Consider the following 24,330-nt stretch of genomic DNA (forward strand, 5'->3'; position numbering starts at 1 on the left):
CCCTGCTCCTATCTTTATCCCTATCCCTTTCTCTAGTTTCACGCGTACCCCTTTGTTTGTGTCTATCACTCCTATCCCCATCTTTTGGAGATGAACGATGGTGAGAAGAGCGTCTCAACATCCTCTTCTAATGGAGCGTTCTTCATCACGTGCGGTCTCTTCCAGACAAGCAGGTAACTTTCTTTCATTCTCTCAATCCCTTCTCTTGTCTACTAAGTTAGTTTTTTGTTTTTTCTGTTTGTAGATAATGGTCGTGATGGGCACACTGAAAGAAATTTAGAGTCATCCTCGTCGCGGTTAGATTCGATTTTCAGGTCCTTAAGGAATGGCCGCCATGGACAGCATGGGCACCGTTTTAGCATGTCGAATGATGACCAGAAAAGTGGTGGATCTAATGCATCCAGCATCCCTGTAGGCCTTGAAGATTTGTCAGTTTCTCATTTGAGGCGTCCAACTCTTGAGAAGGCCTCTGCCTCTGATCAAGAAAAAGTGGAGGAGGGTCAGCAGACTAAAAATGAGTCCCAAGAATCAGATGGGATGGTGCCTAAAACTGAAACAGCTGGTGAAAGCAGCAGTGGTACTGGTAATGATGATCAAGTTCCTCCTTCTATTCCTTTGAAAGGCTCTGGAGGCACGCATGCAGTAGATGATGAATCTTAAGGGGGCACATATGCAACTTTAGGACAGCCTCATGATATGCAGTTTGAGAGCATTGATAATGGTTTGAGGGATATTGATGCTTTGAGCCAAGAAAGTAGTGGAAGTGGAGCTACATTAGGAGAAAGCCTTCGGAGTTTGGATGTTGAAATTGGAAGTGCTGATGGCCATGACGATGGTCCCACAAGGAGAACAAATGTTGTTTGGATCAGAAGTTTAGGAACTTAGCTCCACACATCCCACTTCTGCTTTAAAGTCCAAACCTGTGATACTCGTCTTCCCAATATTAACTGCATATTTTTAAGGTGCTCATTATTCATTAACAACTGAGAAACACAAATCCCAGTGAGTTTGAACTAGATATGCTTACCAACAACATCCAATCCAGTTAATTTGGGCATGAACTGCCTAATATGCCCTTCTGCTACTTCATCGGCTTTAAGCGTTTCACACTTAAAAGAAATTGTAATCTTCATATTCTCTTGCTTCTTGGCAACTAAACTAACCACATCCTTCTCCCATCTGTGAAGAAATGGAAAAATTCATGAGTTTATTTGAATATTTACAATGTAAATAATGTCTAAAAGGATTCTTAATTTACATAATTAATACCCACCCATGTGCATGATCAATGTTACATAAGCGTTCAACATCATGGCCTCTTCGTTCAACCACTATATCCCTTTCTTTCTTGCTCTGTAACAACATGTAAAAACTGATTACAAAAGCTTATATAAGTGCTTAAAACATTGAGCAAGCTAAAGATTAAACTTATATTGAAGTCTATTATAGTCAGTTTGACCAAACGGTAGTCTTCACCCCTGCTACATTCCCTTTCACATGCTATCTCTGTTTTCATGGAAACACATTTATTACCAAAAAGCATTGCATCTTTTAAAGTTCTTTCTACATGTTTCTACACGCTTTAATACCCAAAAACATCTTCTAGAGATGGAGACAACCAAAACAGCTTCAATGGCATTTTGAAAAGGGAGGTAATGCAATAAATAATGCATCGATGGAGTTTGGAAATACCAGTGCCATGAATGTCGTAACAAACGGACTCGGGAAGATGAACAAAATGACCCGAGATTGACCCATCTGGTAACAACGCTATTGATGCCATTCCTTCCATTTTCGACTGTTCATCCTCCACTTCCTCTACTGCTACTTCTTCACCATCTTCTACATTTTCTGTATGTTACATCAAAACGGAGGTAAAACTATACAAGGGTTTTTTTTCTTTAGCATCAAATTTGACCTAATCGAGCATTACCCAGAGTAAAAGAAGTAATACTTATGAGAGTGAGATAGAAAAAATTAGGGTCGGATTTAGGAACCCTAAATCATCGGCTCAAATTGATAACTGGGAGGTAAGAACCCTAAATCCTCAGCTCATTAGGTTCGAATTAAGAGTGTAAGAACTTGTTGGAACCGAGAATTAGGTTTTTGGTGGAGGTGATTGTATTGAGGAATTGAGGAAGCTGTGGATGAAGATGAAGGCCCTACTTCGAAGAGGCGGGGAATTTTTGGGATGAATAGGTGGGGGTTAATTTTTTGGATTTCATTTTTCCCCCTAAAAACGTGTGTTTCCTAAAAAAATATAAAGCGACACAGTTACACGAAGCACAATATAAAGCGACACTAATTTTAGGGCACGCAAAAATACGTGTCCTCTATCCTTCAAATTTTGGAAAACTGACATTAATTTTTACGGCACACACAAATGTGTGTCATTAATTGCGCGTCGTAAAAGGCTATTTTTCTAGTAGTGCCTTTTCGTTTGATAATGAATGTGGTGGTATTAATGCTTTCTTTAATAATGTTCTTTGTTTTAAAGCATTACCTTGTGATGGTGTGTATGAAACTGTGTCGGTGGTAGATAACCTAGGAAATAATGTGTTGTGTATCGATTCTTCCACTAGCTTGGATAAAGCATCATTATGGCATTGTCATCTTGGACATGTAAGCAAGAAACGCATAGGCCAACTCCAAAAGGATGGAGTCTTGGAGTCATTTGACCTAAAGTCAGATGATAGTTGTGAATCTTGTTTACATGGGAAAATGAAAAAGTCACCCTTCATTGGTACTTGTGCTAGGGGTGAGGGTTTGTTGGATCTCATACATACTGATGTGTGTGGACCCTTCAGAACCGCCACAAGGGATGCTAACCGCTTCTATGCGACTTTTACTGATGATTATAGTAGATATGGATATATCTACTTAATCAAGCATAAGTCAGAAACCTTTGAAAATTTCAAAGAGTTTAAATAGGAAGTCGAGAATTAGTTGGGCAGGAACATTAAGATGCTTCGATACGATCGAGGTGGTGAGTATCTTAGTACAGAGTTCCTTGACTATCTTAAGGAATGTGGGATTATCTCACAATTGACACCTCCCAGGACACCACAGCTTAATGGTGTGGTTGAGAGGCGTAATCGAACCTTGTTGGATATGGTTCGTTCCATGATGAGTCGAGCTTCGCTACGAATCTCATTTTGGGGGTATGCCTTAGAGACTGCCGCCCACATCCTTAATCTAGTCCCTATAAAGAAGGTTGCCAAAACACCTCACGAGATGTGGACTGGAAAAGTTCCCAATCTAGACCACATCAAGATCTGGGGTTGCGAGGCTTTCGTGAGGCACGAGACTCACGATAAGCTCGAACCTCGAAGTGAGAGGTGTATTTTCATCGGCTACCCACATAGATCCTTTGCCTACCTCTTCTACAGAACCATCGATAATGTGGTCTTTGTATCAAGGAGAGGAGTCTTTCGAGAGAGAGAGTTCATAAGCCAAGGAAACAGTGGGAGGAAAATTGACCTTGAAGAAATTCAAGATTCAAGTGGTGAAGGAACCTCAAACCCTAGCAATCAATCTGAGGAGGAAACTCCTATTGATCCGACTGACGAGGCCGTACCTCTGAGGCGTTCCACGAGAGTTAGGAATGCATATGAGCATTACTATGGTTTCCATATTACTGCGGAAGGTGATATACTTATCAGTGATAGCACACTGGTAAGTCTGGATGAACCTAACAGCTACACGGAAGCCATGGAAGACCCTGATGCTGCTAAATGGAAAGAGGATATGGACATCGAGATACAGTCCATGTATGACAATCAAGTTTCGAACTTGGTTGACAATGTACCAGGTCGTCAGACAGTCGGGTGCAAATGGATCTTCAAGAAGAAGACCAACATGGATGGTAATGTACACACTTATAAGGCACGAATGGTTGCAAAGGGCTTTTCTCAAACTCAGGGAGTTGATTATGATGAGACCTTTTCACCAGTTGCAAAGATTAAGTCTATTAGGGTTATACTATCCATTGCTGCATTTCATGATTATGAAATATGGCAAATGGATGTCAAAACCGCTTTCCTTAATGGAAAGTTGACTGAAGATGTTTACATGAGTTAGCCAGAGGGTTTTGTCAGCGCAGAGTACCCTAATAGAGTGTGTAAGCTTGAGAAATCCATATGTGGATTGAAACAAGCACCTCGCAGATGAAATCTTTGTTTCGATGAGAAAGTCAAAGAGTTTGGCTTTTCGAGGAGCGAAGATGAATCTTGTGTATATGTCAAGGCTAGTGGGAGTATTTTTGGTATTGTATGTGGATGGAATACTACTCATAGGAAGTGACATCCCAACTCTGCAGGAAGTGAAGTCCTGGATTGGGAAGTGTTTCTCTATGAAGGACCTTGGAGAAGCTTCCTATATCCTAGGGATAAGGATTTTAAGAGACATAAGTAAAAGACTAATTGGACTTAGTAAGAGCAGCTATGTGGATAAAGTGTTGAAAAGGTTCAACATGCAGAACTCCAAGAAAGGTGAGTTACCGATATAGTGTAACGACAGACTGAGTAAGACTCAGAGCCCGAGTATAGAGGCTGAGATAGTAGAGATGAGTCGAGTTCCATGTGCTTCCGATGTAGGCTTGGTCATGTATGCTATGACTTGTACTCGTCCTGATGTGGCCTTTGCGTTGAGCATGGTCAGCAGATATCAGGGGAATCCTGGCAAGGATCACTGGACTGTGGTAAAGAACATTCTCAAGTACCTGGGGAGGACTAAGGACTGGGTCCTTACGCTCGGTGGGAGTGATGACTTGAGAGTAGTAGGGTATAGTGATGCTAACTTTCAGACTGATAGGGATAATTTCCGCTCTCAGTCAGACTGGGTCTTTACCGTAAATGGAGGAGCAATTTCTTGGAAAAGTTCCAAGCAGGAGACAGTGGCTAATTCAACTTGCGAATCAGAGTATATAGCGGCAAGCGAGGCAGCAAAGGAGGCTATATGGCTAAAGAACTTCATTGGAGACCTTGGAGTTGTACCAGCTATAAAGGAGCCTATGGAGATTTTCTGTGACAGCAATAGTGCGGTTGACTTAGCCAAGGAACCGAGAGATCATGGCAGATCCAGACACATTGACAAAAAATATCACTTCATCAGACATCGAATAGAAGAAGGACTCCTCATGGCAAAGAGGGTATCATCGGATGAGAACCCAGCAGATCCCCTCACGAAGGGATTGAGTAGGGTTAAGCATCTTCAGCATGCAAGGCGCATAGGGCTAAAGGATGATATTAGTTTTGGAAATTAGATAGTTTTTGAAATTTGTAAAGTGTAATTGACATTTGATGATGAATAAAAGTTGTTGTTTATTTATGAGTAAAGTGTTTCTATCTTTTGTCAATCGTTTACTATCATTTCAATTTTTGCATGTTTTGACTTCCAGAATAATTATGTTATGGTTATCATATTATTCAAACTCTCCACAGTTGGTCATATATTGGAAGTAGATATGAATCAAGACTGTCATGAGTTGGCTTGTAGATGTCTAAAATGTTGGACATAGCAAGAGTTGCTACAACACTCATGAGTGCTCATAAGTTCTGAGTATTGGATTCAACCCACACTCACTTGTATCACTTCATGGAATTTATCTCAAGTGATCATGAGACGGTAATATCATATAAGTCTTCAAACCTAGAGATATTAGTTGTTGACTATGAGTTGGTTATACATTGATTGTACGAAAACGCATTGGTAACTCAATGTCATAACACGTACCTTTGTGTATAATTCAACAAGTAGTAGAACAAGCATATGAGTCGAATTTTATCTGCTCCTTCTTGGACTAGAAGCGATATCTGGGCCCCTCGATGATTTTGTGTTGACCTATGTATCGGGCCCGGTCATAACTAAATTGATGTGTTCAATTAAGTTCTATGTCAAACAAATCGAAAATCGGGAAACAAACTGCTAAACAATAAGTAAGACATTGTTCCATGTATTTGTCCGGCTGATATCTAGAACAGAGGATTATATGATCACTTATCTAAAATGGCGCTTCATAGTTCAATAGAGTTTTAAGAGCTACGATTGTCGATCGGTTCCTGAAGTCATCCTTGCAGTTATAGTTATTAGATTTATCAAAGTGGGAGACTGTTGGATAAGGTGTCTAAGTCCATAACTATATTTGAGGTGTACTTGACCCGACCCGGCATGGTCCATTTGGGTTGCACTTCACCCGAACAATTTATATGGATAATCTTTTGAGAACAGTATAAGTTATGATTTATTAATATATTATAAGTAGTAATATATTAATATGAAATCATATTATTTAATTGGTATTGATCTAAAATTAATTTCGTGATCAAAAGTGTGACTAATTAAATATGGACTCTTGTATTTATATAGTATGGGCTAATGATTATTTAGAATGGGCTAGGCTTGCATGGTGAGTCCATGGATAGTCTATGGAGCTTTAACCCATGGATCTCATGGAAATGAAAGGTCATGGGTATTAGGGTTTACATGGATGTAACCCTAATCCACCACACTATATAAAGGAGTCCTTGGCACTTGAAATTGCACTAGTTTGTGTGTGAGAAATAAGGGTGGCCGATTTCTAGAAGTGTTCTACTATTCTCTCAAGTTTCCACGGTTTGTGGTGATTTGTGACTTCTATTTGAGGCATCCACATTATTGGTGCTGGGCTCTCAAACTCCAAGCAATCAACCACTACTAAAAGGTATGCAACTCTACTAGCTTATTATGTTTCAAAGTTCCCCATGCCATGCTAGTTAGGTTAAGAGCCTTGGAAAAACAAATTTGCATGTACCTTAGTAAAACATAGATCCAAGGTTTCTAGGGTTGCATGTACACCTTAGGAGTGTTAGAATGCTCAAAACCCTTCATAATTAACTATTTGGATTCATGCTCCTCTGCTAATCTAGTCATCAATGCTTAATAAGCATTAGAAAAGATTAACATGCTATTGACAATGGTTAATAAATCTCATTTTCACGAATCATATATAGATTGAGATCAACAATTGTTTGTCCACCTAAATAACTTCATTTCATAATTTTCGGCTAATCCGCTTTACTTTTTTAAGCCAAATCTAGGTCCTATCCTTTTGATTAATAATTTTTTATTGGGTAATTATAAAAAAAGGATTCTTGATTAAAATAATTGTGTTTCTTTTCTTAATAGATGACCAACGGCTCCGGTGCTTCCCTTCCTCCTCCTCTTGTACCAACCACTTCATCAAACTTCTCTCTACTCCAAATCCTCTCGTGAGATAAGTGATGGGTTTGAGCCAAAAGAACATCCTATGTGCTCATGCAAACCCTAATGCTTGGATCTAGGTTTATCTATTGTACATTCATTCATCCAAGTCTTTCAAACCCTAGATCTAGCATATGATATTCGAAATTAACACATGTAAACAGATCTAGATGATTACCTTGTTGTTTATTGAAGATCTTGAAGCCTTGGGAACCTTAGCACCTCAAGTGTTGTGCCTCTAATGAATCACAAACACCAATTTCAATTGGAGGAATCAAGAGATAGAGGGGAGAGGAGAATTTCGGCTCTAGGACTTCTAGGGTTCAATTGGACGAAAAATTCCTATGTCTAGGGGTCCTTTATATAGGTGTAGGAATTAGGGTTTCAATTGGTTATCCTTATCTGATTACTTCGCCACCAAGTAGCCCAAGGATAATTCTAGAGTCCCTATGGGCGAATTCATTAGGCTTTATCCCTAGAATTTGTCCACCCTATCTATTAGGGTTTCCTTGCCCTACTTTGAAACTATCACATAATTACAGTTCAGCCCCTTAAGTTCAATTAACTTGTTTTGATCACAAAACTAATTCTTAATTAATTATTGACCAATATTAATTAAACAAATATGATTTCTCTTTTAATATATTATTCTTATAATATATTAATAAACCATAATACCTCTTTCTATATTATTCCTCCAGTCAAGTTGCTTTGGTGAAGGGAACCCAAAAGGACCATGCACAACCGGGTCAAGTACATACCAAATATAGTTATGGACTAAGACACTAATCCAACAGTCTTCCACTTGGATAAGTCTAATAGCTATGAATGCAAATGCACCTTCTGAATCCGATTAGCAATCGCAGTTCTCAAAACTTTTGATCTTATCAATAACTTGTCCTTAAGATAAGGGATCGTATAATCCTCTGTTCTAGATATCGTGCGGACAAATACATGGAACATAGTCATACTTATGGTCCAGCAGTTGTTTTTCTCGATCTTTGATTCATTTGACATAGAACTTACTTGAATACATCAATTCAGTCCTGACCGGGCCCGACACATAAGTCAAATCAAATCATCGAGGGGCCCTGATATCGCTTTTACCCTCATAGGATAAAAGGAACAGATAAACTTTGACTTATATGCATTTACTATCCACTAATCAAATCATACACAACAATGCGTTTTATAACATCAAATTACTGATGCGTTTACGCATTATCAATGCACAACCAATTAGCAAACAACAAACCATATATCTAGGTTTTAAGATCATATGATATTATCGTCTTGCGATCAGTCGTGATAAATTCCATGAAGTGATTCCAACAAGCGCGGGTCTAATCCAATGCTCAAATCAAGCTCATAAGCACTCATGAACATTGAAGCTAAATTTTTCTATGTCTATACTCTTCAGATAATCTACACATTAATTAATGACAGTCTTCATACATACCTACTTCCAACATATGAACGACTGTGGACCGTTCGAATAATCTTGTTATTCAGGAAGTCAAAACATGCAAAATGAAACAATAAGTAAACAATTAACATAAGACAGTAACATAACTAATAAATAATACTCTTTTATTTAATCATCGAATGTTAATTACAATTCATCTATTACACATTTCTAAAGAATCTAATCTAAACTAATATCGTCCTTCAGCCCAATGCTCCTAGCGTGCTGCAAGTGCTTAACCCTGCTCAGTCCCTTCGTAAGCGGATCTGCTGGGTTATCCTCTGACGATACCCTCGTCACTATGAGGAGTCCTTCCTCCACTCGATATTGAATAAAGTGATATTTTCTATCGATATGTCGAGATCTTCCATGATCCCTTGGTTCCTTGGTCAAGGCAACCGCTCCTTCATTATCACAGAAAATTTCCATGGGCTCCGTTATGGCTGGCACAACTCCAAGGTCTCCAATGAAGTTCTTCAACCATATTGCCTCCTTTGACGCTTCGCTCGTTGCAATGTACTCTGATTCACACGTTGAATCAGCTACAGTCTCCTGCTTGGAACTTTTCCAAGTCACTGCTCCTCCATTAAGGGTAAAGACCCAGCCTGACTGCTAATGATAGTTGTCCCTGTCGGTCTGAAAGCTGGAATCACTATACCCTTGCACCTTTAAGTCATCACTCCCACCGAGGACTAGAAACCATTCCTTGGTCCCACGAAGGTACCTAAGAATATTATTGACTGCAGTCCAATGTGCTTTGCCAGGGTTCCCTTGATATCTATTAACCATGCTCCAAGTGAAGGCAACATCAGGGCGAGTACAAGTCATAGCATACATAATCGAGCCAACTGTTGAAGCGTATGGTACTCGGCTCATTTCTGCTATCTCGACTTCGGTACTCGGGATTTGAGTCTTAATCAACTTGGCATTACTTTGGATTGGTAACTCCCCCTTCTTTGAATTCTCCATACTAAAATGTTTTAGTACCTTGTCCAAGTAAGTATTCTGACTAAGTCCTATTAGTCTCTTACTTCTGTTTCGCACTATCCTTATTCCTAGAATATAGACAGCCTCTCCGAGGTCCTTCCTAGCGAAGCACTTCCCAAGCCAGGATTTTACTTCCTGCAGCGTCGGGATGTCGTTTCAGATGAGTAGTATGTTATCGACATACAATACGAGGAAGCTTACTATACTCCCACTGGCTTTCACATACACACATGATTCATCCTCGCTTCGTAGAAAACCAAATATTCCATCTGCGAGATGCTTGTTTTAGTCCATAAATGGACTTCTCAAGCTTACACACTCTATTGGGATGCTTCGCATTGACAAAACCCTCTGGCTGAGCCATGTAAACATCCTCAGCTAACTTCCCATTAAGTAAAGCAGTTTTGACATCCATCTGCCATATTTCATAATCATGAAATGCAGCAATGGCTAGCATCACCCTGATAGACTTTATCTTCGCAACTGGTGAGAAGGTTTCATCATAGTCAACTCCATGAGTTTGAGTGAAACCCTTCGCAACCAATCGCACCTTATAGGTGTGTACATTCCCATCCATTTCGTTCTTCTGCTTGAAGATCCACTTGCACCCGACCGTCTTACGACCTGGTACATTATCAACCAAATTCCATCGCCTCTTTCCATTTCGTAGAATCCAGGCCTGCCATGGCTTCCTTGTAGCTATTAGGTTCGTCCAAATTTATGAGTGTACTATCAATAATATACGTATCCCCTTCTGTAGTAATATGAAAACCATATAACTGGGGTTGAAACCTAACTCTTTCGGAACGTCTAAGAGGTAATGGCTCGTCAATCGGTTCAACCGGAGTTTCCTCCTCGGGTTGAGCGCCAGCGTTAGAGGTTCCTTCATCGCTCGACTCTTGAAGCTCTTCAAGATCGATTTGCCTCCCACTTCCCCCTTGGCTTATGAGTTCTCATTCTCGGAAAACCCCTCTCCTTGCAACGAAGACAACATTGTCACTTGGTCTATAGAAGAGATATCCAAAGGACTTCTGCGGGTAGCCGATGAAAATACATCGCTCACTACGAGGTTTGAGCTTGTCGTGAGTCTCTCGTCTTACGAAAGCCTCGCAACCCCAAACCTTGATATGTGCCAATGAGGGAGCTTTCCCTGTCCACATCTCGTGATGTGTTTTGGCAACCTTCTTCGTAGGGACTAAGTTAAGGATACAGGAGGCAGTCTCTAAGGAATACCCCCAGAATGAGATAGGTAGCGAAGCACGACTCATCATGGAACGAACCATGTCTAGCAAGGTTCGATTACGCCTCTCAGCCACACCATTCAACTGTGTTGTCCTAGGTGGCGTCAATTGCGAAACAATTCCGCATTCCTTGAGGTAGTCGTGGAATTCAAGACTTAGGTATTCTCCACCTCGATCAGATCGAAGCATCTTGATTTTCCTGCCCAACTGATTCTCCACTTCTTGCTTGAACTCTTTGAACTTTTCAAAGGTTTCTAACTTATGCCTGATTAAGTAGATATAACCATATCTGATATAATCATTGGTAAAAGTCACGTAGAAGCGACAGGAATCCTTTGTGGTGGATCTAAATGGTCTACATACATCTATATGTATGAGGTCCAATAAACCCTCACCCCTCGCACAAGTGCCAGTGAAGGGTGACTTGGTCATCTTTCCAAGTAAACAAAATTCGCACACGTCATCGTCCCTATGGTCGAATGACTCCAACACTCCATCCTTTTGGAGTTGGGCTATGCGCTTCTTGTTGACATGTCCAAGACGACAATGCCACAAGCATGCTTTATTCAAATCATTGGAAGAATCAATACACAACACATCATTTCCTAGTATGTTTACAACCATCACAGTTTCATATATTCCATTACAAGGCAATGCTTCAAAATATAAGACACTATTAAGATAAGCATAAATAGAACCCTTTTTATTATCAAATAAAGATCTAAATCCTTGTCTATATAAACCATGAAATGAAATGATGTTTCTTGCCATATCTGGCGAATAGCAACAATTATTTAAATCTAAACCAAATCCATTACTAAGCACCAATGAATATACTCCAATCTTGGTGACAGGAGACGATCTTATGTTTCCCATGATTAGGTTTATCCTTCCACGCTCCACATCCCTATTTCTTCTTAGTCCCTGCAAATCAGAACATATGTGAAAACCACATCCTATATCAAGAACCCAAGATATAGCATGCGATGAATCATTAGATTTAATAGTGTAAATACCTGCAAAGGACGACTTGATTTTCCATTCCTTGATAGCTTGCAGATATTCTGGGCAGCTTCTTTTCCAATGCCCTATCTTGTGGCAGTGGTGGCACTTTGCCTCCTTAGGGTTAGAGTTGGGTTTAGCAGAACCAACTTTGGTTCCACTAAAAGAGGTACCATCTTGGTACTTTCCCTTGTGTTGGCTATTTGAGGGAGACTTCCTCTTCTTACCCTTCCCTTGCCCTATTTCCAAGACTGGGGCAGCAACGGGAGTTGGAGTTGATGCAACAGACTTATGTTTGAGATTGCTCTCACCAGTCCTTAGCAAGTCTTGAAGCTTGCTCAAAGTGACCTCTTCCTTATTCATGTGGTAGGTCATGCAGAAATGGCTATAGCAGGGAGGAAAGGAATGAAGGATGATCTCAATTGCTAGCTCTTCATCAAAGTTCACATTCAACTTTAGCAGGCGATCGACATATCTCTGCATCTTTTGCAGATTAGCGGTAAGGGACTCTCCATTACCCATTTTGGTAGTCATCATCGAAGTGATGATCTCATACCTTTCTTGCCTAGCGCTCTGGTGGTACCGGTCCAACAAGTCTTGATGCATTTCATAGGCATACATGTCCTTGTAGGACTTTTGGAGTTCTGCAGTCATAGTCGCTAGCATGATGCAATGGAATTTCGTGGCATCACGCTCATGGGCCTCAAAGGCCGCGATTTCTTCACCAGAGGCAGTGTTGATGTTGATTTCCTTTAGCTTCTCGTCGAGGACATACTCTTTTTCCTCGTAGCAAGTGACCATTCGAATGTTGCGGATCCAATCATTGAAATTTAACCTGTCAAAGATCACTCTCCCACACAAGTTCATTAGTGAGAACGAGCCAGAGGAATTTGAACCAGAAGCGTTGTTGTTGACGTTCGACATTTGAAAAGGAAAAAGAACAAAGTTTGATTAGAAATGAATCCCCAATTAAACACCCAAATGAGAAATTAGGGCTAGGATCCAACAACATTATTTACAAAGTAGAACAGGGATGCCGTAATCTAACAAGTAAATAATTGAAAGGTGAGTGAATGACGATTCACTAATTCTCCATCATGAAAAACGAAAAAGAGATTAAGTTTTAAATGTATTGAAAACTCCTAGATCTTTTGAGATTCATTGAACTTTTCAATGGCATGTTTAAATCTCGTTATGCCCCTCTAGTTTATGACTGGGATACCGAGGATCACAAAGCGGGTGCGAATAACCATGCAAATATACGTGGTTCCCTCATTGTTAAAGTCACCTATTCGATGTGCCGGTTAACCACACACGCTCCATCGAACTATGACAAACAATGATTCACCCTTTGCCACCTTTTCTTAGAACCCAATTAGTGTGCCGGTTAACCACACACGCTCCACTAACGTCTTAGCAAGGGTACAAAGTGTAATTTCATGGAATTGCATCAATTCACTTTTGCCTAACGTAACTAAGATTGAGAATTTTTTGTAAAAACATTTAGTTACTTTATATAGATTCATTATACTTTTAATGAGGAAAGGTTTGCCCTATCCTACCCGTTCGGCTAACGACGCTCCACTTGTCAAGGGTGCGGTGGGTAAGAGTGGATACCCAATGGCGGTCATTTTACAGGCTGCTTCCTTAAACACCCCTTATAGACTAGCTTCGTGAATGAGGCCTACTAACGTAAGACTAGCATTTAGGTTATACAGATATATGTATTAATCTTATAATATTTTAAACTATAAGGTTGAATTTTAAACTTGAAAAAAACAAGTTTTGAACTTTTCAAAACACAAAGGATCAAATAGAAAATAATTTAAATTAAACAATTAGTTTACTGATTATCTAAATTTGACGTAATCAATTTCATTTATAATATAATTCAACAATTAATTCAAATAATCAAATATTATCAAATAAGGAATTTATTATTTAAACAATTGGTAATTATCTTTTGATTTGGTAAGTATAACCATAGAACACTAATAAAATTCGGATTTTATTAGTCAAAAACGATTTAGGTACTTTTCCTTAAGCAAAACAGCAAGAAATCCCGAAAATCTCTTTGTCTGATAGCTAAACTCGTCGAGTTCTCATTGGAACTCGTCGAGTTCTCAATGGAACTCTTCGAGTTGATCAGACAGAAAGCCAAAAAAATGATTTTAAGCATGAATGAACATACAAGGCATCAATACAACAGAAACCAACCAGGCTCTTATACCACTGATCGGTTTGAGTCAAAAGAACATCCTATGGCTCATGCAAACCCTAATGCTTGGATCTAGGTTTCTCTATTGTACATGCATTCATCCAAGTCTTTCAAACCCTAGATCTAGCATATGATATTCGAAATTAACACATGTAAACAGATCTAGATGATTACCTAGTTGTTTATTGAAGATCTTGAAGCCTTGAGAACCTTAGCACCTCAAGTGTTGTGCCTATAATGAATCACAAACACCAATTGCAATTGGAGGAAAAAATAGAGAAAGGGGAGAGGAGAATTTCGGCTCTAGGATTTCTAGGGTTCAAGTGGCCGAAATTCCTATGCCTAGGGGTCCTTTATATATGTGTAGGAATTAGGGTTTCAATTGGTTATCCTTATCTGATTACTTAGACACCAAGTAGCCCAAGGATAATTCTAGAATCCCTATGGAAGAATTCTTTAGGTTTTATCCCTAGAATTCGTCCACCCTATCTATTAGGGTTTCCTTGCCCTACTTTGCAACTATTACATAATTAAAGTTCAGCCCCTTAAGTTCAATTAACTTCTTTTGATCACAAAACTAATTCTTAATTAATTATTGACCAATATTAATTAAACAAATATGATTTCTCTTTTAATATATTATTCTTATAGTATATTAATAAACCATAATCACATCTTTCTATATTATTCCTCCAGTCAAGTTGCTTTGGTGAAGGCAACCCAAAAGGACCATGCACAACTGGGTCAAGTACATACCAAATATAGTTATGGACTTAGACACTAATCCAACAATAAGCTCATTGGTCTAAACTACCTAGATTAGATTTATAACCTAAGGATCACTTTGAGGTATGAAAATATGGAGTATGTATTGTATGAGTATCTTGAAGAGGAGTTTCCTGACAATGCTAGTAAAGAAGAAGCAACAAAACATGAAAAACATTGTTATCATTAGATTGAAGTATCATATCTAATGTTGGCGAACATGTCTTCTGAACTCCAGAAGAGTTGTGAGAACCTCGTGAAGGGTTTTATATACTACAACATCCTATGGTGCATATATAACCCTAAATACATTGGATCTATTTTTTCACTAATTATACATGCAATGATGTTTCCAAGGTATTAAGCCTATAACTAGCATACAATTGACATATACGATACAAGATACTAGTTAGAGTGACATACCTTTTATGTAGCTTGAAGTCTTGATGTATTTGGCCTTAAGAGCTTAGCCCAAATAGTGTGGAAGCCTCAAATGAAGTCACAACACATCATGACAAAGGTGGCTCTTGAGAGAGAATTCTCATGCACCAAAACACCTCCATATTTCTCTAAGAAAAGAAGCACATGTTTTGGTCATGAAGCAACCTATTTATATGGTGGATTCCAAGGGTCATGGGTATAACCTAAATACATACCCATGGGTGTTATGATCCATGGTTCATGTGGCCCAACTCTTTATGTATCCATACATAAACTTGGTCCAACATGGATCATAAGCCCAACACATATAAATATAACTAATTACCATAATTAGTCCCCATAGATTTAATTAGTCTCTTTTGATCACCAAATTAATTCTTGATCAATACCAATTAAAAGATACGATTTCATATTAATATATTATAACTTATAATATATTAATAAATCATATATATAACCTTCTCTCAAGAATCCATCTTAACAAATTGTCCTGATGATATGAAACCAAAAGGGACCATGCTACTCTCGGGTCAAGTACATACCAATAATAGTTATGGGCTTAGACATCTAATCCAACAGTCTTCCACTTGGATAAGTCTACAACTATTATTGCATGTACGACTCTAAAACCCGACTAGCAATCATAGCTCTTAAAAGCCGTTGTCGAACTCTGACCTACTCAATGATGTGTCCATTTAGACAAGGGATCTTATATTCCTCCATTCTAGATATCATATGGAATGAGACATGGATTATAATCTTTCTCTTTGTCCATCTGTTGTTTCCTGATTTTCGATTTAAGACGACCGACTAATTCAACAAATCAAATCAGTCCGGGCCCGACCGAGCACTTACGTTTGTCATCACTAAATCATCGAGGGGCCCACATATATCGCTCTGATCCCTCCAAGGGTAAAAGGAATGGATAAACTTCGACTCATATCCTTATACTAACTACTTGTTGAATCATACACAAAGGCACGTTTTATAACATCAAGTTACTGAGGCGTTTTCATACAATCAATGTACAACCAACTCATAGTCAACAACTCATATCTCTAGGTTTGAAGACTTATATGATATTACCGTCTCACGAGCACTCGAGATAAATTCCATGAAGTGATACAAGTGAGCGTGGGTTTAATCAAATACTTAGAACTTATGATCACTCATGAATGTTGCAGCAACTTTTGCTATGTCTAAACACCTTAGACATCTACAATCCCAATTCATGACAGTCTTGATTCATACCTACTTCCAAAGTATGATCGACTGTGGACGGTTTGAATAACCTAGTTATTCGAGAATTGAAAACATGCAAAGTATAATGTCTCGAATAGTGATTACTCATTATTCATTGTATAATGTCTCGAGAGTAAATAAAACACCTTTTATTTAATCACCATAGTGATTACTCATTATTCATTGTATAATGTCTCGAATAATAAACTTTATACTTGAATCAAAACAATAGTTGTCCCATGCTTCAAGCATGCAGACTATGTTTACCTATGGTCCTTTGTTTGTGGAATAGATTAATTGACAACATTTCAAATGATACTCATTTCACAATTCCAAATCCTTATCGCAAATGTAAGAATATGAGATTCTTTGGTAAACCTCAGATTTTCCTCGACAATTGCTTAATCATCTTAGTCATATCCAGTTCTAGACCTTTTCCCTCTTAATGCCCTAGGCATTTGGAAAATTTAGAACGGATGGATATTATAGCACATGTAATCGATCCTATATCCAAAGCATATGGGACACGATTCATGATGTCTCACATAAAGACATGATACTAGACCAGTATTTCGCTATAATATTTCTATTTCTATTTGCCATGTTCTCATAATTCGAATTATGAAAAGGGATTCCGTAATCATAATCGAATATTAGAACCGAAATAATGTAATCATGACTAAATTTGATTAAAGACTCACAATCTAAGCTTTTAGAATTAGAATGAAGTATAATTTCCTCTCCCTTAATTATAGCAAACCAACTTTCCAAACCTTGCAACTTTTCAAATTGACACTTTTGTTTTCTATAATTAACATTGCTAACTTGCAACACCTAACATAATAATCATGCTCCCACTAACATGATAATTATTAGCATAGCACGTATGCTCCCACTAGCTTTGACATGTATCCAGAAATCAGCTGGACTTCTAGAAAGCAATACTTATTGACTTTCTTACCAAAGTTCAGATTTCTGATACGAGATGCTTTGATAAGACTTTATAAAAATAATACACCTTACTTTAGATAGCTCACATGTGTGTCTAAACTATTACGAAGATGGATGCCGTAATCATAATGTTTAGACCTTTTGACATTCTCACTAGTCCATGTTAGTGTGTCGGTTAACCACACACGCTCCACTAACGATTTTGAGAATGCAAATATCGCAATTGCTATCTACTTAAAATCTACTTAGTGAAAGTGTTTCCTCGCCATTATTTTCATGAATCGAAGAGAAACCTTATTACACTTATATTTTTATGATGTATGTGGTCCTATCCATGTAAAATTTTCATAACCATAATCACAAGACAAGGTTAGTGACAAATCCAAACTCATATGGACTGAACATGTTTAATCTAGGTTTTCTTGCCACCCAGCAGCGCAAGGGCCTACCATTGCTTCCAGGTTGTTACGCAAACAATTGAGAACTGATAGAACCCATATGCATAGTCAACATTAACTGGAATGGGCACAGAAACAAGAATATGTCAACATGATAGGTTACAAACCTCAAGTCGCGTGCTAGTGATAAACAACATGTTTTATTCTTGATTAGTTATTAAACTTTTTCAAGATCTTTAAAACTCCCACTGACCTCTTGACATATATGTTTCTCATGTCAAGAACCATTTCTTGACAAAAAAAATATTCAAGAGTTAGTGGTGATTCTTATCAAGAAAAAACACTTCACACAATTGGTCTTAGTTGGTCTTTGTCTTATCTAAGACATGACAACTTACCAATTTCAAATGTACAAGAGTAGAAAAGAGTTTACTCTACATTTGATAATTGTTTTAAACCTTTCTTGAGATTATGTCACTCGAGTTACAATCTTGGAGTATTACTCTAAGACTCAATTTTGGAACGAAGTATGATTCATCTTTTGATTTAACCATTTCAACAATTCACGATTCCTCTTCTTAGTCAAACAAATACACTAAGATGTCCTTAAAGGATCAATTGTGATATGGTTTTTCATAATCATTAGGATGATCATAAAACATGATACTGAAGTACTCTCCCATCTATTCAGATTGAAGAAACTTTTATCTTTCTGCCTAATTTGATTCTTCTCATTCGTCCTGCCATACATTGAAACTTTTCCAATGTTTCAGAATTATACTTAAACTTGTAAGCACAACCATATTTACTAAACTTTAGCAAATCATGACGAATAGCCTTATCGTTCTTTGTGGTGGACCTGATCAGCGCACAACCAAGTGTACCCGATCTCCTAGTCCTTCACTTGACTCACATATACATGTGAACAAGGAATTAGTCTTAATTTCCCAAAGATGAAAATTCTCATTCATCATACAATACAATTTGCATGATTCCAAGTTTTTATCCAACTGAAACTTGGGTGATGAAAATCTTTCCTTATTTGGTAAATTATGACACTACCACAAACAAAAGAATCAAATCCATTTTCCAATATTGCTATCAATGGAATCATATAAACAACAATTTTCACAAATGCCATTGTAAGGATACTTAAAGTAAATAAAATCAAAAAATTTTCTTTTATTTTAAAAAATTGTGGAAAAACTTATCCTTACAATGCACATACATATGAAAACTATGTTGTTATCTATTCCTAAGCAATCTATCGTAACGCTTAAGCAGCAGCTCAAAATTCTGATCATCGAATCATGCGATCAAAATCCATCTATTCACGATCAGAATCAACTTACTTTTCTTTTAATTTTCCTTTCATTTCTTCGATTCTACAAAACATCAAAATGAGACCTAGTCACATCATGTATTAAGAATCTCCAAATCGGAACTTAATAGAGTTATATAGTGGACTTTCCTGAAGTAGAGTCATACACTCTGACCTTACCATCCTTATGATCTTTCAGGTAAACAGGGCAGCTTCGCAACCAATGTCCCTTCCTTTAGCAATAAAACATATGGACTCTTTAGTAATGGTACATGGGACTATCTCCGACTTAGACTTTCTCTTTACCATTGGGTCAACCGGGTTGAGTATGGCCGATCCCTTTCCATTGGGAAGAAAAGACTTTTCTGGACTTCCAATGTTTCCATTGTCAATGTCCATGAAAGTTTGGGAAGTAGATCTTCCAATCAAATTTGCTTTACCAGTGCTCCAAATCATTGATGATTCAGCAGCAACAAGCAAATAGATAAGTTCGATAAGGGTCATGCCATGGTCTGTCAAATAGTAGTCATTTAAAGAATCCTCTATATGACTTAGGAAGTGACTGAAGAACCCAGTCAACAGCCAACTTCGTTGAGACTTCAACACCCAACTCTCCCAACTTGTCAATATGTGAATTCATCTCCAAGATGTGAGCACATATAGACATTACTTGCCAATAAGGATTGAGTGACCTTGCACTTTTCAAGAACTTGTGGGTTAGGGAGAATAATTGGAGGAGGTGGAGGAAGTGAAGTATGATTTCTAGTCCTATTAATGCGCAACAAAGGGATTAATCTTTCACCTTGATTTCCATTTGGGATATCATCTTCATTAGGAATGCTTTATCCTAAAGTATAAGGAAGACCATAGTTGTCATAACTAGACATCTATGAGGCAGAAATTCAAGTTTAGTTGATTTAAGTCCTTAATATAACACCCAATTTGAAATATTAAGGCTAGGACCCAACAGAATATTTTATAACTTGGAAGAGGGATGACGTAATCCAAGCTACAAAATATTTGAAGGTAGGTAAATGACGATTTACCAACTTCCACCATGAAAAACAAAATTTAACATTAGGTTTTAAATGAATTGAAACTCCTAGACCTTTTGAGATTCATTGAACTATTCAATGTCATGTTTAAATCTCGATTGTGCCCTTCAAGTTTGTGACTGGGATGCCGAGGATCACAAACAAGGAGTGAATAACCATGCAAATTAACTTGGTACACTTAATGTTACAACTACCTAATCAATGTGCCGATTAACCACACACACTCCATTGATCTATGATTAACATCAAGCTACCCTTTGCCACACATTGTCAGTCCCATATTAGTGTGTCGGTTAACCACACACGCTCCACTAACGACTTAACAAGGTGCAAAGTGCAATTTCATGGGTTAGCACCAAATTCAAATTTTCCTAAGTAACTAAGATTGGGAATTTATAAGTGTTTAGTTACTTAGTATTTATCATTATACTTTTAATGAAGAGAGAATTAATGTCATGTCCTACCCGTTCGGCTAACGACCCTCCACCAGTCAAGGAAGCGGTGGGTGAGAGTGGACACCCATTAAACTGTCATTTTATAGGCAGTAACCTTATACCCCCCTCATAGACTGACTTCGTGAATGAGGCCTACTAACGGTAAGACTGACTTACTCTTATACATATATATACATATTAAACCTATAATATTATAATAGTATAAGGGTTGAATTTTAAACTATTAAAATTCTAAGGGTTGGAATTAAAGTATACATGGAGGGTGACTTTACAAATTACAAAACTTGACGGAAAGTTCTGAACAATCCAAAAACTTTTTGTTTTCCATAAATTATGAGTTTAAAGCAGTTTAATGAAAAACTCTTCAAGTTCCATAACTTGAGGACAAGTTTAGGAAGACTTTAAAAACATTTAAAAAAATGAGACTCTTCATTTTCATAACTTATGGAAATTTTATGAGTTTTAAAATTCATAAATGCGACCTTTCATATAACTTGAGGACAAGTTACAAAAACACATATTATGAACAACGTTTAGATCAATTTGGATCGAAAACAACTATCACATAATTTTTCTATTAATCTAAACTAACTCATAAGAACAAGAGAATTCATATCATCAATCTTCAAGAAATTAGCATATTCATATAAACTAATACAAAACTTTAAATTATGACAATTATCTTTTATTTGGATGAGAATAAACATTACCATAACATCAAAATAAAATTTTATGAACAAAAACACTTTGTAGTAATAATTCTAATCCAAAACAGACCAAAAAACTCTAATATATGCTGTCAGGGGCTCCAACTCGCCGAGTACATGAACCAACTCGACGAGTTGGATGAGTTTACACATGGACTCATCGAGTCCCTCAATGGACTTATCGAGTCCCCTGTCCAGACAGCAAAAAATTCGATCTTTTCAGCTTTTTTCAACAAGTACCATCAAGTATAATTTGAAAACAACCCATGGCTCTGATATAACTGAAGGGTTTTATATACTACAACATCCTATGGTGAATATACAACCCTAAATACCTTGGATCTATGTTTTCACTAATTATACATCCAATGATGTTTCCAAGGTATTAAGCGTATAACTAGCATGCAATTGACATATACCATACAAGATACTAGTTAGGGTAACATACCTTTATGTAGCTTGAAGTCTTGATTTATTTGGCCTTAAGAGCTTAGCCCAAATAGTGTGGAAGCCTCAAATGAAGTCACAACACATCATGAACAAAGGTGGCTCTTGAGAGAGAATTCCCATGCACCAAAACACCTCCATATTTCTCTAAGAAAAGAAGCACACGTTTTGGTCATGAAGCAACCTATTTATATGGTGGTTTCCAAGGGTCATGGGTATAAACTAAATCCATACCCATGGGTGTTATGATCCATGGTTCATGTGGCCTAACTCTTTATGTATCCATACATAAACTTGGTCCAACATGGATCATAAGCCCAACACATATAAATATAAGTAATTACCATAATTAGTCCCCATAGATTTAATTAGTCTCTTTTGATCACCAAATTAATTCCAAATTAATTCTTGACCAATACTAATTAAAACATATGATTTCATATTAATATATTATAACTTATAATATATTAATAAATCATATATATGACCTTCTCTCAAGAATCCATCTTAAAAAATTGTCCTGATGATATGCAACCCAAATGGACCATGCTACTCTCGAGTCAAGTACATACCAATAATAGTTATAGGCTTAGACATCTAATCCAACACCTTGAAGTGTACGACATGAATGAGCAGCTCAAAGACATGTTTCAAGAGGAAGCTCAAACAGAGATATTCAAGGTGGTGCAATATATTCAAGGTTGCAAGCAACATAAGAGTGGTTTCGTGAGTGCCCATGTGTTAAAACTGAAAGGGAACTTTGACAGAACTAAACGTCTTAGCTTCCCATTTACTCAATAAATGGATATTGATGTCATTCTTAATTCTTTGACAAGTGCATATAAGTAGTTCACTATAAACTACCATATGAATGACTTGGAGAAGAGTATCATGGAGCTACATGGGATTCTCAAGACAACTGAAGAAAGAATTATTCCACCTAGGAACACAAGTTTAACCACTCATGTGATGGCTATTAGTGAAGTTGGTGTCTAGAAAAAGAGGTCCTCTCATCCCAATATCAAGGGAAAAGGGAAAGGAGAGGTGGGTGCTCCCAATTCCAACCCTAGAAAGGATGTTTATGACATACCACCAGTGAATGAACCTAAGGAAACCATTTTCCACCACTTCCAAGAGAAGGGCCATTAGAAACATAGATGCCATAAGTATTTGGAGGATCTTAAGAAGAAAAAGGCCAAGGTTGCTGGCACTTTACAGACTAAGTCGAAGATGGAAGCTAAGGCATAGAGAGTTTGACTTGATCATGGGGAACAAGAGCAAAATGACTGTTACCAAAATTAGAGATTACAAGCTTTCATTACCTTCTATTTTTTCAGTTGTTTTAAAAGATTGTTGCTATTCACTTTAAATGGCAAGAACCATTATTTCATTTTATGCATTATGGATAGATGGTTTTACTTTTGGATTTGATAATAATGACGCTTTTATTCTAGTTTACAAATATAATGATCTTTATTTTAAAGCAACTCCTGGCAATGACATATATGAATTTGTGGTGGGTGTAAGTAGAAACAATAATTTAATGTTAAATGTTAATTCAACTTCTTTGGATAAATTATGCATATGGTGTTGTCGCCTTGGCCATATAAACAAGAAGAGAATCGTCAAGCTCCAGTCGGATGGAATCTTGGATCCATTTAACCCAGAGTTTGATGGAAATTTCAAATCTTGCTTACTTGGGAAGGTGACAAAGTCTCCTTTCATACGAAACTGTGAGATACGAGTAAATCTATTGGACATACTCCATTCGGATGTATGTGGTCCGTTCAAACACATCACTAGACATGGTGAAAGATACTTTATCACATTTACTGATGATTTATGGACATGTTTATTTGATTAAACATAAGTCTGATACATTTGAAATATTCAAGAAATTCCAAAGTGAAGTGGAGAATTAACTGGGCAAGAAAATCAAGATACTTCATTCTGAAAAGGGCGGAGAGTATCTTAGTGACGAATTCTATGATTATCGTAGAAGTTGTGGGATAATATCACAATTATCTCCACTATGAAAACCACAACTAATGGTGTGTCTAAAAGGAGAGATCGAACCTTTCTTGAGATGGTTCATTCTATGACCTGTTTTACACTTCCAAGTAGTTTATGGAGTTATGCTCCAGAAACGACCATTTATATTCTAAACCTCGTACCAACTAACAAGCTTGAGAAAACACCATTCCAAATATGGAAAAGGACTCATCCCTCTCTTGCATGAATCAAGGTCTGGGGTTATGAGGCTTTCATTCATCGAGAAGCTAGACAAACTTGAACCCAAATCTGAAAGGTGTTACTTCATTGGTTATCCCAAAGATTCTTTTGGATACTTGTTTTACAAGCCTACTGAGAACATGGTCTTTGTTGCTCGTAGGTCA

The 24,330-nt window shown here is 37.5% G+C and overlaps 2 protein-coding genes across 2 annotated transcripts; one reads left to right on the forward strand and one right to left on the reverse strand.

The window, feature by feature from the left end:
• The first annotated feature begins 67 nt into the window (after window positions 1-67).
• On the forward strand, window positions 68-1,185 carry LOC145168710 (uncharacterized). The gene is made up of 2 exons (XM_079087440.1): window positions 68-173; window positions 245-1,185. Exons 1-2 carry the CDS (start codon window positions 98-100, stop codon window positions 658-660), a joined length of 492 nt encoding a protein of 163 aa, XP_078943566.1. The 5' UTR covers window positions 68-97; the 3' UTR covers window positions 661-1,185.
• LOC145105549 (uncharacterized) lies at window positions 874-23,080 on the reverse strand. Its single transcript, XM_079042633.1, has 6 exons — window positions 23,050-23,080; window positions 1,693-1,851; window positions 1,435-1,506; window positions 1,274-1,355; window positions 1,028-1,179; window positions 874-947 (listed from the first exon to the last, which is right to left on the reverse strand). Exons 1-6 carry the CDS (start codon window positions 23,078-23,080, stop codon window positions 874-876), a joined length of 570 nt encoding a protein of 189 aa, XP_078898759.1.
• Between the last annotated feature and the right edge of the window lie 1,250 nt (window positions 23,081-24,330).

Source organism: Lactuca virosa, chromosome 4 (assembly GCF_052849685.1).
Source record: "Lactuca virosa cultivar CGN04683 chromosome 4, Lactuca_virosa_CGN04683_v6, whole genome shotgun sequence".
Taxonomy (NCBI): domain Eukaryota; kingdom Viridiplantae; phylum Streptophyta; class Magnoliopsida; order Asterales; family Asteraceae; genus Lactuca; species Lactuca virosa.